The 12,714-nt window shown below is 41.9% G+C and overlaps 1 protein-coding gene across 7 annotated transcripts in view; it reads right to left on the bottom strand.

Annotated features, from left to right (window-relative positions):
• The window catches only part of LOC140713921 (alpha-1,6-mannosylglycoprotein 6-beta-N-acetylglucosaminyltransferase A-like), a 174,493-nt gene that overhangs the window by 77,844 nt on the left and 83,935 nt on the right, over window positions 1–12,714 (bottom strand). For all 7 annotated transcript variants that reach the window (XM_073024612.1, XM_073024609.1, XM_073024614.1 and 4 more), the window contains 2 exons: window positions 8,520–8,591; window positions 4,218–4,379 (listed from right to left, as the gene is read on the bottom strand). In XM_073024612.1, coding sequence (XP_072880713.1) covers window positions 4,218–4,379; window positions 8,520–8,591 — 234 coding nt within the window. The remainder of the gene's footprint in view (window positions 1–4,217; window positions 4,380–8,519; window positions 8,592–12,714) is intronic.

Raw genomic sequence — 12,714 nt, 5'->3', positions numbered from 1 at the left:
TGGTGAGGTAGTAAGATGAACTTAATTGGTACTTTGCATCTGTCTTCACTGTGAAGGACACAGGCAGTGTGCCAGAGGTCCGGGAGTGTCAGGGAACAGGAGTGAGTGCCATTGCTATTACAAAGGAAAAATTGCAAGGCCTTTGAAAGGTCTTAAGGTGGTAAGTGACCTGGACCAGATGGACTACATCCCAGAGTCCTGAGAGAAGTTGCTGAAGAGATATTGGATGCATTGGTCATGATCTTTCAAGAATTACTTGATTCTGGGATAGTCCTTGAGGACTGGAAGATTGCAAGTGCCCCTCCACTCTTTAAGAAGGGAGAAAGGCAAAAGGAAGGAAATTATAAGCCAATTAGCCTAACCTCAGTGGTTGGAAAAGAGTTAGAGTCTGTTATTAAGGACGAGGTTTCAAGATACTTGGAGACTAATGGTAAAATAAGTCAAAGTCAGCATGGTTTCTGTGAAGGGAAATCTTGCCTGACAAATCTGTTTGAGTTCTTTGAGGAAGTAACAAGCAGAGTGGACAAAGGAGGGGCAGTGGATGTCATTTACTTGGATTTTCAGAAGGCATTTGATAAGGTGCCACGCATGAGGTTGCTTAACAAGATAAAACCCTGTGGCATTGTAGTAAAGATACTGGCATGGATAGAAGAATGGCTGACAGGCAGGAGGCAGTGAATGAAAATAAAAGGGCCCTTTTCTGGTTGACCTGCCACTGACTTGTGTTTCTCAGGGGACAGTATTGGCATTGCTACTTTTCACATTGTTTGTCAATAATTTGTATAATGGAATTGATGGCTTTGTGGGAAAATTTGCAGATGATATGAAGATATGTGGAGGGGTAGGAAGTGCTGAGGAAGCAATTAGATTGCAGCAGGACTTTGACAAATGGGCAAAAAAGTGGCAGATGGAAAACAGGGTTGTGAAATGTATGATAATACATTTTGGTAAAAGGAACAATAGTGCAGACTATTATCTAAATGGGGAGAAGGTTCAAACATCTGAGGTACAGAGGGGCTTGCAAGTGCTTATGCAAAACTCCCAGAAGGTTGACGAAGTGCCACACATGAGGCTGTTTACAAAACTAAGAGCCTGTGGTTTTACAGGAAAGTCACTGGCATGGTTAGAGCATTGACTGATTGGTAGGAGGCAGTGAGTGGGAATAAAAGGGTCCTTTTCTGCTTGGCTGCCAGTGAGTAGTGGTGTTCTGCAGGGACTGCTTCGTTTTATGCTGTATATAAATGATTTAGATGATGGAATAGATGGGTTTGCTGCCAAGTTTGCAGATGATACAAAGATTGGTGGAGGGGCAGGTAGCGTTGAGGAAACAGGTAGGATGCAGAGGGACTTAGACAGATTAGGAGAATGGGCAAGAAAGTGGCAAATGAAATACAATGTTGGAAAATGCATGGTCATGCACTTTGGTAGTAGAAATAAATGTGCAGACTATTTTCTAAACAAGGAGAAAATCCAAAAATCTGAGATGCAAAGGGATTTGAGAGTCTTCGTGCAGAACACCCTAAAGGTTAACTTGCAGGTAGAGTCAGTGGAGAGGAATGCAAATGCCATGTTAGTTAGCATTCATTTCAAGAGGTCTAGAATACAAGAATAGGGATGTGATGCTGAGGCTTTATAAGACACTGGTGAGGCCTCACTTTTTGGGGTCCTTATCTAAGAAAAGACTTGCTGGCATTGGGGAGGGTTCAGAGGAGGTTCGCAAGGATGATTCTGGAAATGAAAGGGGTATCATACGAGGAACGTTTGATAGCTCTGGGTCTGTACTCACTGGAGTTTATAAGGATGGGGGGGGGGATCTCATTGAAACCTTTCAAAACTTGAAAGGCCTGGACAGACTCAATGTGTAAAGGATGTTTCGTATGCTGGGGGAATCTAGCACAAGCGAGCACAGTCTCAAAATAGGGGAACATCTATTTAAAACAGAGGATGGAGAATTTGTGGAATTTTTTACCACAAGCAGCTGTGGAGGCCAGGTTGTTGTGTGTATTTAAGGCAGAGCTTGGTAGGTTCTTGATTGGACATGGCATCAAAGGTTATGGGGAGAAGCTTGGGGAGTAGGCTGAGGAAGGTAAAAATAGATCAGCCATGATTGGATAGCAGAACAGACTCAATGGGCCAATTGGCCTAATTCTGCTTCTACATCTTATGGTCTTATGGACTTTGGACTTTGACAGACGAGGAGAATGGGCAAAGAAATGGCAGATGGAATACAGTGTCAAGAACTACACAGCCATTCACTTTGGTAGAAGAAATGAAAGGGTTGACTACAGTATTTTCTAAGTGAAGAGATAATGGAGTGGATGTGGAGAGGATGTTCCTTAAGGTAGGGTGTCTAAGTCCAGAAGACACAACATCAGAATAGGGGGGGGGGGGGTGTCCATTTAGAGTGGAGATGAGGAAGAGTTTTTTCAGCCAGAAAGTGATGAATCTGTGGGATTTGTTGCCTCAGGCAGCTGTGGAGGCCAAGTCTTTATGCATATTTAAGGCAGAGCTTGATAGATTCTTGATTGGTCAGGGCATAAAGGGATATGGGGAGAAGGCAGGATATTGGGCTGAGAGGAAAATTGAATCAGACGTGAAAGGTTGGGAGAGCAGACTCAATGGGCCATATGGCCAAATTCTGCTCCTATACCTTATGGTCTTATGATCTTCATCCCATTTTGAACTCACTCACTCTCCTCCATCAACATACTCATATGTTCTAGACTCTCCTCTTACCATCTTTGCTGGTTCTGCACTTGTATGCATGGTGCATAATCCTACCCATGTCTAAATGCATATATTAGACAATAAAGGGAAGTGCCTGTTGTACATAGCAACCACAATCTTTGCTCACAGTACAGCTAAATTTTATTAGAATGATACAAAGTTACACTTGGAAGATTATCTTCAGTTCTGGTCCCCTCAGTATAGGAAGGATGTGGAAGCTTTAGAGAGGATGCAGAGGAGATTTACCAGGATGCTGCCTGGATTAAAGAGCATGCCTTATGAGGATAGGATGAGCAAGCAAGGACTTTTGTCTTTGGAGTGAAGGGGAATGAGAGGTGATTTGATAGTGTACAAGATGATAAGAGGCATTGATTGAGTGGACAGCAAAAGACTTTTTCCCAGGGTGGAAATCGCTAATATGAGGATGCATAATTTTAAGCTGATTTGAGGAAAAGATGGGGGCATGTCAGAGGTATTTTTTTTTGCACAGACTGCCTGGATTGTGCTACCAGGTGTAGTGGTCGAGGAAAATACATTAGGTATATTTAACAGACTTATAGAAAGGGACATGGGTGAAAGAAAAATGGAGGGCCTTGTAGGAGGGAGGGGTTAGATTGATCTTAGTGTAGGTTAAAGGGTCAGCACAACATTGTGGGCCAAGGGCTCACATGCTCTAATGTTCTATGTACTGAAAAGCACTTTCCTCTGCAGAAAAATACCAGATTCAGAAACAGGAGGCCAAAGTCAAAAAGTGTTGAATACACGATTGAAGATGTTATATTTGAATGCACTCAGTATATGGAACAAGGTAGATAATTTTGTAGTACAGTTAGAGATTAGTAGGTAGGATGCTGTGGGCATCTGACTCGAGGCTGAAAGAAAATCATAGTTGGGAGCTTAAAATCCAAGAGATCAGAATGAGAATCAGGTTTACTATCACAGGCATATGTTGTGAAACTTGTTAACTTAGTGCTAGCAGTTAATGCAATACATGATAACATAGAAAACAGTACATAAGTGAATTACAGTAAGTATATATGTATATTAAATAGTTAAATTAAAATAGTCTTGACAATTTAAGAAAACTAGACAAAATTTTTTATTGTAATTTTTTATCTTAAGTACAGTATAGTATGGTAACAGGCTTTCTGGCCTAATGAACCCACACCACCTAGTTACATCCATGTGACCAATTAACCTGCTAACCCATACATCTTTGGACTGTGGGAGGAAACTGGAAGAAACCCACATGGTCACAGGGAGAATGTACAAACGCCTTACAGATTAGATGTGGAGGGTGGAGGTGATTTAAACCCAGGTTGCTTTCACTATGAAGTGTCACATTAACCGCTATACTACGTGCTGCCCAGCTAAATATTGCTAGAGCAATTGTAGCGTAACCAACATGTCTGTACTTCATTGCTTCTTACTTCAGTTTTGAAATAAATACTTTTACAAAATTTAAGAAAACCTCTTAATAGCTTTAATACCTTTTTCTGTGGTCGATTTTGTAGATTATATTTCTTAGTCAATGCTTTCACAGCCGTTATCCATTTCTCATTCATTCTCTCTATTCTTAGTTTTATCCACAGAAGTTCTTCACGTTCAGCCAGTGTTGTTAGTAAACCATCCAGGCTGCTTAACATTTTAGCCTTGCAACAAACAGAATAATCAGAATTGTGAACCATACAGTAAACGTGCTGTGAAGCCAGATGCATGATTACCAATGACAAGGCAGTGGTGGTTCATCTCCTTTTCCCAGCAACAGTGCAACTACATATAGCCAAATGTTCCCTGACAAATTTCATGTCAGTATTGGATAGAACCAAAGGAAATCAGTGTTCAAACCTGCCTTTAAAAAAAAGCACACCTTGCATTCAAGGGTATTGCTCAGAACCCAACAAGACAGAGAAAATCTATCTGTTCAATAACATAGACACAAGATATTCTGCAGATTTTGACTGCCACTGACATATTGACTGGGACTCCTAAACTGTAAAAGGGCTGGATAAGAAAGAGTTTGTCAGATATGTTCAGGAAAGTTTCTCTAATCAGTACATAGAAGTCCCAGCTACATAGAGTATGATACCAGGTCTTCTATTAGGGATTGAGACAGGACAGGTGACCAAGGTTTGTGCAGGGGAACACTTTGCATCTAGTGATCATAATGTCATTAGTTTCAAGGTAATAAGGATCTGGTCCTTGGCTTCTAAGTTGGAGAAAGAGCAACTTTGATGGCATCTAAAGGATCTGGCAAGTGTGGATTGGGACAGGTTGTTTTCTTGCAAGGGTGTACTTGGTAAGTGGGAGGACTTCAAAAGCGAAACTTGAGAGAACAGTTTTTAAGTTCCTATCTGGAAAAAAAAAGGCAAGGATACCATGTTTAGGGAACCTTGGTTTCTGGGAGATATTGAGGCCCTGGTTAAGAAATAGAAGGAGGTGCATAACAGGTATAGGCAGGTAGGAACAAATAAGGTACTTGAGGAGTATGTGAAATGCACATAAGAAAGAAATTAGGATGACTGAAAGAAGACACAAGGTTGCTTTAGTAAACAAGGTGAAGAACAAGGGCTTCTGCAGATATATTAAGAGCAAAAGGATTGCAAGGGACAAAATCAGTCCTCTGGAGGATCAGAATGGTAATCTATGCATGGAGCTGAAAGAGACGGGGGATAACTTAAAAGGATTTGTTGCATCTGCATTTACTCAGAAGATAGACACAGAGACTATAGATATGAAGCAAAACAACAGCAAGGTTATGGACCCTATACAGATTACAGAGGAGGAGGTGTTTACTGCCTTGAAGCAAATTAGGTTGGATAAATCCCGAAGCCCTGACAAGGTGTTCCCTTGGACCTTGAGGGGTACTGCAGAACTTGCAGGGGCCCTAACAGAAATACTTAAATTATCTATAAGGACAGGTGAGGTGTTGGAGGATTGGAGAATAGCCATAGTTGTTCTGGAATTTAAAAACTGCTCTACAAATAAGCCAGGAAATTATAGGCCAGTCAGCCTGACATCAGAAGTGGGAAAGTTATTTGAAGGTATTCTAAGGGACTGGATATATGAGTATTTGGATAGTAAGGGACTGATTAGGAATCGTCAGTGCGGCTTTGTGCATGGTAAGTCGTGAGTAACCAATCTTATAGTTTTTCAAGGAAGTTACCAGAAAAGAGGATGAAGGTAAGGCAATGGATTTTATGACTACGCTGGAAATCTTGAGTGACATAATGGGTTGCCAATGTCAGTGGAACTCAATCCAACATACATTCCTCCATCATTTTCCAGAAGGTGCTGAAATGCTTAACAAGGTGAGGATAAATGCAAATCATTCTCAGTTCAAGAATTTGTTGGCATAGCTGTTGGTAAAAAAAAAGCCACCTCCCCTTTCCACTTGCCACGTGGGCTGAAAAGAAATGGCCAGCTGTCATATTCCAAGAGGCATAACTTCATACCAACCAATGCTAAAAACCAACCCGAATGCATGGTTCTGAGGCAAATTCTGCCAGTGGGTCTATGCTATTCATACTCATCAATAGCTTAGCAGCTTGAATAGATTTATTGGTCAGACTGGACTTGGAGTATTGTGAACAATTTTGGAGAGGGTCCAGGGGAGGTTTATGAGAATTATCCCTGGAATGAAAGGATTTAATTCATGATGAGTGCCTGATGGCTCTGGATCTGTACTTACTGGAGTTTAGGAGGAGTATCTAATTGAAAGTTATCAAATATTGAAAGGCCTAGATAGAGTAGACGTGGAGAGGATGTTTCCTATAGTGGCGGAGTCTAGGACCAGAGGGCACAGACTCAGAATAGAAGGATGTCTCTTCGGATTCGATGGGTTGAATGGCCTAATTCTGCTCCTAAAGAATTTATTATTGTCTAGATTTTATTGTTGGCTCCAAGTTACAACAGCAGGAAATCCCATAACCTCTCATGTCACTGTCTAATGGGATTTATCTTTGTTTGTCATCTTAAAGAATCCAATTTGTAGATAAGTCCGAAGTCTAAGCTAACTAATTTGTCACAAGTAATTTTTCAGACATCCTCACTAGAGAAAAAAATTCCATCGTATATCTTTTTCACCTTGCAGAATTACAGTGAAACCATCACAAGTCAATACAGAGTGTTTTCATATGTGCAGTGCCAGGCCTGGGTTATTAAAAGCTTTTGCTTTCACAGATGTCTGTAGAAATTCGATTTTGTCCATAGGTCTGAAAGTAAGGGAGTTTCAGCGAGAATGCTGTGGTCAACATGGAGCAGCTGGGCCAAAGGGCCTCTTCCCGGCTGTATTACTCTAATACTCAAAATCGACTCTCCGGTAACCAGACTGGCAATGAAAACACACAAAGCTAAGAAGAGTGAACAAATTTTGGAGGCAGAGAAAATGAGTTCTTCCATTGAAATAAACAATTGTAGATGAATTTGAATTTAATAACATTATGGGAGCTCATTCGTATGTCGAGGTGTTCATAAGCTGAGCATTCTCAACCTTAGGGTGGCCTAAATTAGGAATAAAGATATTTTCCTGTTTGACTATTATATCGATTATACTTGTCTTTCTTGAATGTCAGACTAATGTCATACTAAAAAGAGCTTTGACGAGTGACAGTTCAGACATTATAAGTTTTGAGAGAAGGGGATTTCACTCAGGTCCAGTGCCCAAGTAGAAAAGAGAGCAGTGGGTCGCTAGAGCTAAATAGAGCTTTGAGCAGCAACTGATTGGCATTTGAGATTGATTAACAAAAGCAAATGAAAGGAAGGTAGGGACAAGCGCATCAGGCCTCCTTGGAGGGGACAGAGTCAGAGTGGTGATCTTGAGGCTTTAGCTCTTCAAGGTTTCTGTGAAGAGAGGCTTCAGTCACAGATTGAAAAGAAAAGAAAAGCTCAAGGTTAGGCTTTTTTTACCTTCCTTTCTTTTTATCTGCCCAGCTAGGACAGTAGAGATGCCAGGCAGGATAGTTGAATTCTCTTCTTGTGGGATGTGGGAAGGCAGGGAGACCTCCAGAGTCCCTGATGACTACAACTGCTAGAACTGCATCCAGCTGCAGCTTCTAACAAACTGTGTTAGGGAGTTGGAGCTGGAACTGGATGAACTCCGGATCATTCGGGGGGCTGAAGGGATGATAGATAGGACATATAGAGAGGTAGGACACAGGAAACTGGGTGACAGTTAGGAAAGGGAAAGGGGTTAAGGAGCCAGTGCAGGGTACTTTGGCAGGTCAGGCAGCACCTATAATTGCTTTGTACAAAAGCAACATTATCCAGGAAAACATTTTGCTGGGATCCTGTAATCTGGGCCTCATTGTTCAGAATTCAAACTGAAAATGCAGGAAACATTCAGCAAGAATAACAACATATGTGGAGAGAGAAAGTCATTGCTTCGAGTCTGTGAATTGCCCAATTCTGATTAAAGGTTGCATACCTGAGTTGTTGACTGTTTTACACTCCACAGATGCGGACCTATCTGCCCCTTCTGTATAAACACCAGAGATTCTACAGATGCTGGAAATGCAGAATAAGACACACAAAGTGTTGGTGGAACTCAACAAGTTAGGCAGCATCTTCAACAACGTTGACAGCTTATGCATTTCCAAAGATGCTTAAGTTCCTCCAGCATTTTGTGTGTGACACTATGAGACATTTATTTTGTTTATAAGTACGTAGACATGAGAACCGAGACATGTCTATGTGCCCTTTGTAACGTGAATACTTTATTAAAGGGATATACACCAACTGGAATCAAAAAATGTTATGTTTTTAAACAAACATTAACAATTAATTTCACTCACCTTAGGCTTTAAGGCATTAGCAGCAGCAACATTTTTTATTCTTTCTGGAAGCATCGGGCAAAAGTTCTCAACCTGAAAATGTTATATATTAAATAATTAGTATACAGTTTAAAACCACTAAGTGTGACGTTCATTGCCACAGATGTTTGTGGAGCCCAAGTCATTGAGTATATTTAAAGCAGAAATTGATAGGTTCCTGATTAGTAAGGATGTTAAATGTTACGGGGAGAAGGCAGGAGAATGGGGTTGAGAGGGATAATTAATCAACCATGATGGAATGGCAGAGCAACTCAATGGGTCAAATGCCCTAATTCTGCTCCCATGCCTGATGGTTGATTTCAGAATGAGTTGATTGTGAGTTACCTTCTACATTTCTTGCTCTCTGATGGTGGGGAGGTCTTTACTTCCTTAAACCACAGAGGTGAACATCAATTGCTTTCCCAGAAAGTGAATTTGAAACTGTGGAAACTGTACAATTCTTGGACCTGGATTTAAAACCCTCCTTCTGATTCACTGTTAGTTATGCCATTCCCTGTCTGTTTCTTGCTTTCCATTCTGTTCTATAAGGGGGTCGCTGACCTTTACTCTTGCTGAGCTTTGTCAAGGTTAGGACATATCATGAATGATTGGTAAGTTGATGGAGAAGATCCTGAGAAGCAGGATATATGAACATTTGGCGAGGCATAATATGCTTAAGAATAGTCAGCCTGGCTTTGTCAAATGCAAGTCGTGCCTTACGAGCCTGATTGAATTTTTTGAGGATGTGACTAAACACATTGATGAAGTAAGAGCAGTTAATGTAGTGTATATGGATTTCAGCAAGGCATGAGATAAGGTACCCCATGCAAGGCTTATTGAGAAAGTAAGGAGGCATGGGATCCAAGGGGATGTTGCTTTGTGGATTCAGAACTGGCTTGCCCACAGAAGGCAAAGCGTGGTTGTAAAAGGGTCATATTCTGCATGGAGGCCAGTGACCAGTGGTGTGCCTCAGGGATCTGTTCTGGGACCCCTACTCTTCATGATTTTTATAAATGACCTGGATGAGGAAATGGAGGGATGGGTTAGTAAATTTGCTGATGACACGAAGGTTGGGGGTGTTGTGGATAGTGTGGAGGGCTGTCAGAGGTTACAAAGGGACATCGATAGGATGCAAAACTGGGCTGAGAAGTGGCAGATGGAGTTCAACCCAGATAAGTGTGAGGTGGTTCATTTTGGTAGGTCAAATATGACGGCAGAATATAGTATTAATGGTAAGACTCTTGGCAGTGTGGAGGATCAGAGGAATCTTGTGGTCCGAGTCCATAAGACACTCAAAGCTGCTATGAAGGTTGACTCAGTGGTTAAGAAGGCATACAGTGCATTGGCACTGAGAGGTAACGTGCAGCTATATAACGTGAACCAAATTGGTAAGGGTGCTGAGGAAGAGGATTTCTTGGAATGTATGTGGGATGGTTTTCTGAACCAACATGTCGAGGAACCAACTAGAGAGCAGGCCATTCTAGATAAGGTATTGAGCAATGAGGAAGGGTTAGTTAGCAATCTTGTCGTGCGAGGTCCCTTGGGTAAGAGTGGCCATAATATGGTGCAATTCTTCATTAAGATGGAGAGTGACATAGTTAATTCAGAAACAAAGGTTCTGAACTTAAAGAAGGGTAACTTTGAAGGTATGAGACGTGAATTAGCTAAGATAGACTGGCAAATGATACTTAAAGAGTTGATGGTGGATATGCAATGGCAAGCATTTAAAGACCGCATGGATGAACTACAACAATTGTTCATCCCAGTTTGGCAAAAGAATAAACCAGGGAAGGTACTGCACCCGTGGCTGACAAGTGAAATTAGGGATAGTATCAAGTCCAAAGAAGAAACATACAAATTAGCAAAAAAAAGCGGCACACCTGAGGACTGGGAGAAATTCACAGTCCAGCAGAGGAGGACGGCAGAATATAGTATTAATGGTAAGACTCTTGGCAGTGTGGAGGATCAGAGGAATCTTGCGGTCCGGGTCCATAAGACACTCAAAGCTGCTACGCAGGTTGACTCAGTGGTTAAGAAGGCATACAGGCATAGAAGGGCTTAATTAGGAAAGGGAAACAAGATTATGAGAGAAAGCTGGCAGGGAACATAAAAACTGACTGTAAAAGCTTTTATAGATATGTGAAAAGAGAAAGATTGGTTAAGACAAATGTAGGTCCCTTACAGTCAGAAATAGGTGAATTGATCATGGGGAACAAGGACATAGCAGACCAATTGTATAACTACTTTGATTCTGCCTTCACTAAGGAGGACATAAATAATCTTCCGGAAATAGTAGGGGACCAAGGGTCTAGTGAGATGGAGGAACTGAGGGAAATACATGTTAGTAGGGAAGTGGTGTTAGGTAAATTGAAGGGATTAAAGGCAGATAAATCCCCAGGGCCAGATGGTCTGCATCCCAGAGTGATTAAGGAAGTAGCCCAAGAAATAGTGGATGCATTCAAAACTCCTTAGATTGTGGATTAATTCCTGAGGATTGGAGGGTGGCTAATGTAACCCCACTTTTTAAAAAAGGAGGGAGAGAAAAACCAGGGAATTAGAGACCGGTTAGCCTGACATCGGTGGTGGGGAAAATGCTAGAGTCGGTTATCAAAGATGTGATAACAGCACATTTGGAAAGCGGTGAAATCATCGGACAAAGTCAGCATGGATTTGTGAAAGGAAAATCATGTCTGACGAATCTTATAGACTTTTTTGAAGATGTAACTAGTAGAGTGGATAGGGGAGAGCCAGTGGATGTGGTATATTTGGATTTTCAAAAGGCTTTTGACAAGGTCCCACACAGGAGATTAGTGTGCAAACTTAAAGCACATGGTATTGGGGGTATGGTATTGATGTGGACAGAGAATTGGTTGGCAGACAGAAAGCAAAGAGTGGGAGTAAACGGGACCTTTTCAGAATGGCAGGCAGTGACTAGTGGGGAACCGCAAGGCTCAGTGCTGGGACCCCAGTTGTTTACAATATATATTAATGATTTAGGAATTAAATGCAGCATCTCCAAGTTTGCGGATGACACGAAGCTGGGCGGCAGTGTTAGCTGTGAGGAAGATGCTAAGAGGATGCAGGGTGACTTGGATAGGTTAGGTGAGCGGGCAAATTCATGTCAGATGCAATTTAATGTGGATAAATGTGAGGTTATCCATTTGGTTGCAAGAACAGGAAAACAGATTATTATCTGAATGGTGGCCGATTAGGAAAAGGGGAGATGCAACAAGACCTGGGTGTCATTGTACACCAGTCATTGAAGGTGGGCATGCAGGTACAGCAGGCAGTGAAAAAGGCAAATGGTATGTTGGCATTCATAGCAAAAGGATTTGAGTATAGGAGCAGGGAGGTTCTACTGCAGTTGTACAAGGCCTTGGTGAGACCGCACCTGGAGTATTGTGTGCAGTTTTGGTCCCCTAATCTGAGGAAAGACATTCTTGCCATAGAGGGAGTACAAAGAAGGTTCACCAGATTGATTCCTGGGATGGCAGGACTTTCATATGAAGAAAGACTGGATCGACTAGGCTTATACTCACTGGAATTTAGAAGATTGAGGGGGGATCTTATTGAAACGTATAAAATTCTAAAGGGATTGGACAGGCTAGATGCAGAAAGATTGTTTCAGATGTTGGGGAAGTCCAGAACGAGGGGTCACAGTTTAAGGATAAAGGGGAAGCCTTTTAGGACCGAGATGAGGAAAAACTTCTTCACACAGAAAGTGCTGAATCTGTGGAAATCGCTGCCACAGGAAACAATTGAGGCCGGTTCATTGGCTATATTTAAGAAGAAGTTAGATATGGCCCTTGTGGCAAACGGGATCGGGGGTATGGAGAGAAAGCAGGTACAGGGTTCTGAGTTGTATGATCAGCCATGATCATACTGAATGGCAGTGCAGGCTCGAAGGGCCGAATGGCCTACTCCTGCACCTATTTTCTATGTTTCTATATAGGACCCTGGCCAGACCCCACTTGGAGTACTGTGCTCAGTTCTGGTCGCCTCATTACAGGAAGGACGTGGAAACCATAGAAAGGGTGCACAGGAGATTTACAAGGATGTTTCCTGGATTGGGAAGCATGCCTTATGAGAATAAGTTGAGTGAACTTGGCCTTTTCTCCTTGGAGTGACGGAGGATAAGAGGTGACCTGATAGAGGTGTACAAGATAATGAGAGGCAT

Source organism: Hemitrygon akajei, chromosome 20 (assembly GCF_048418815.1).
Source record: "Hemitrygon akajei chromosome 20, sHemAka1.3, whole genome shotgun sequence".
NCBI classification, from domain to species: Eukaryota; Metazoa; Chordata; class Chondrichthyes; order Myliobatiformes; family Dasyatidae; genus Hemitrygon; species Hemitrygon akajei.
Note: the sequence above shows the minus strand (reverse complement) of the source record. Positions and strands in the feature narration are given on the sequence as shown.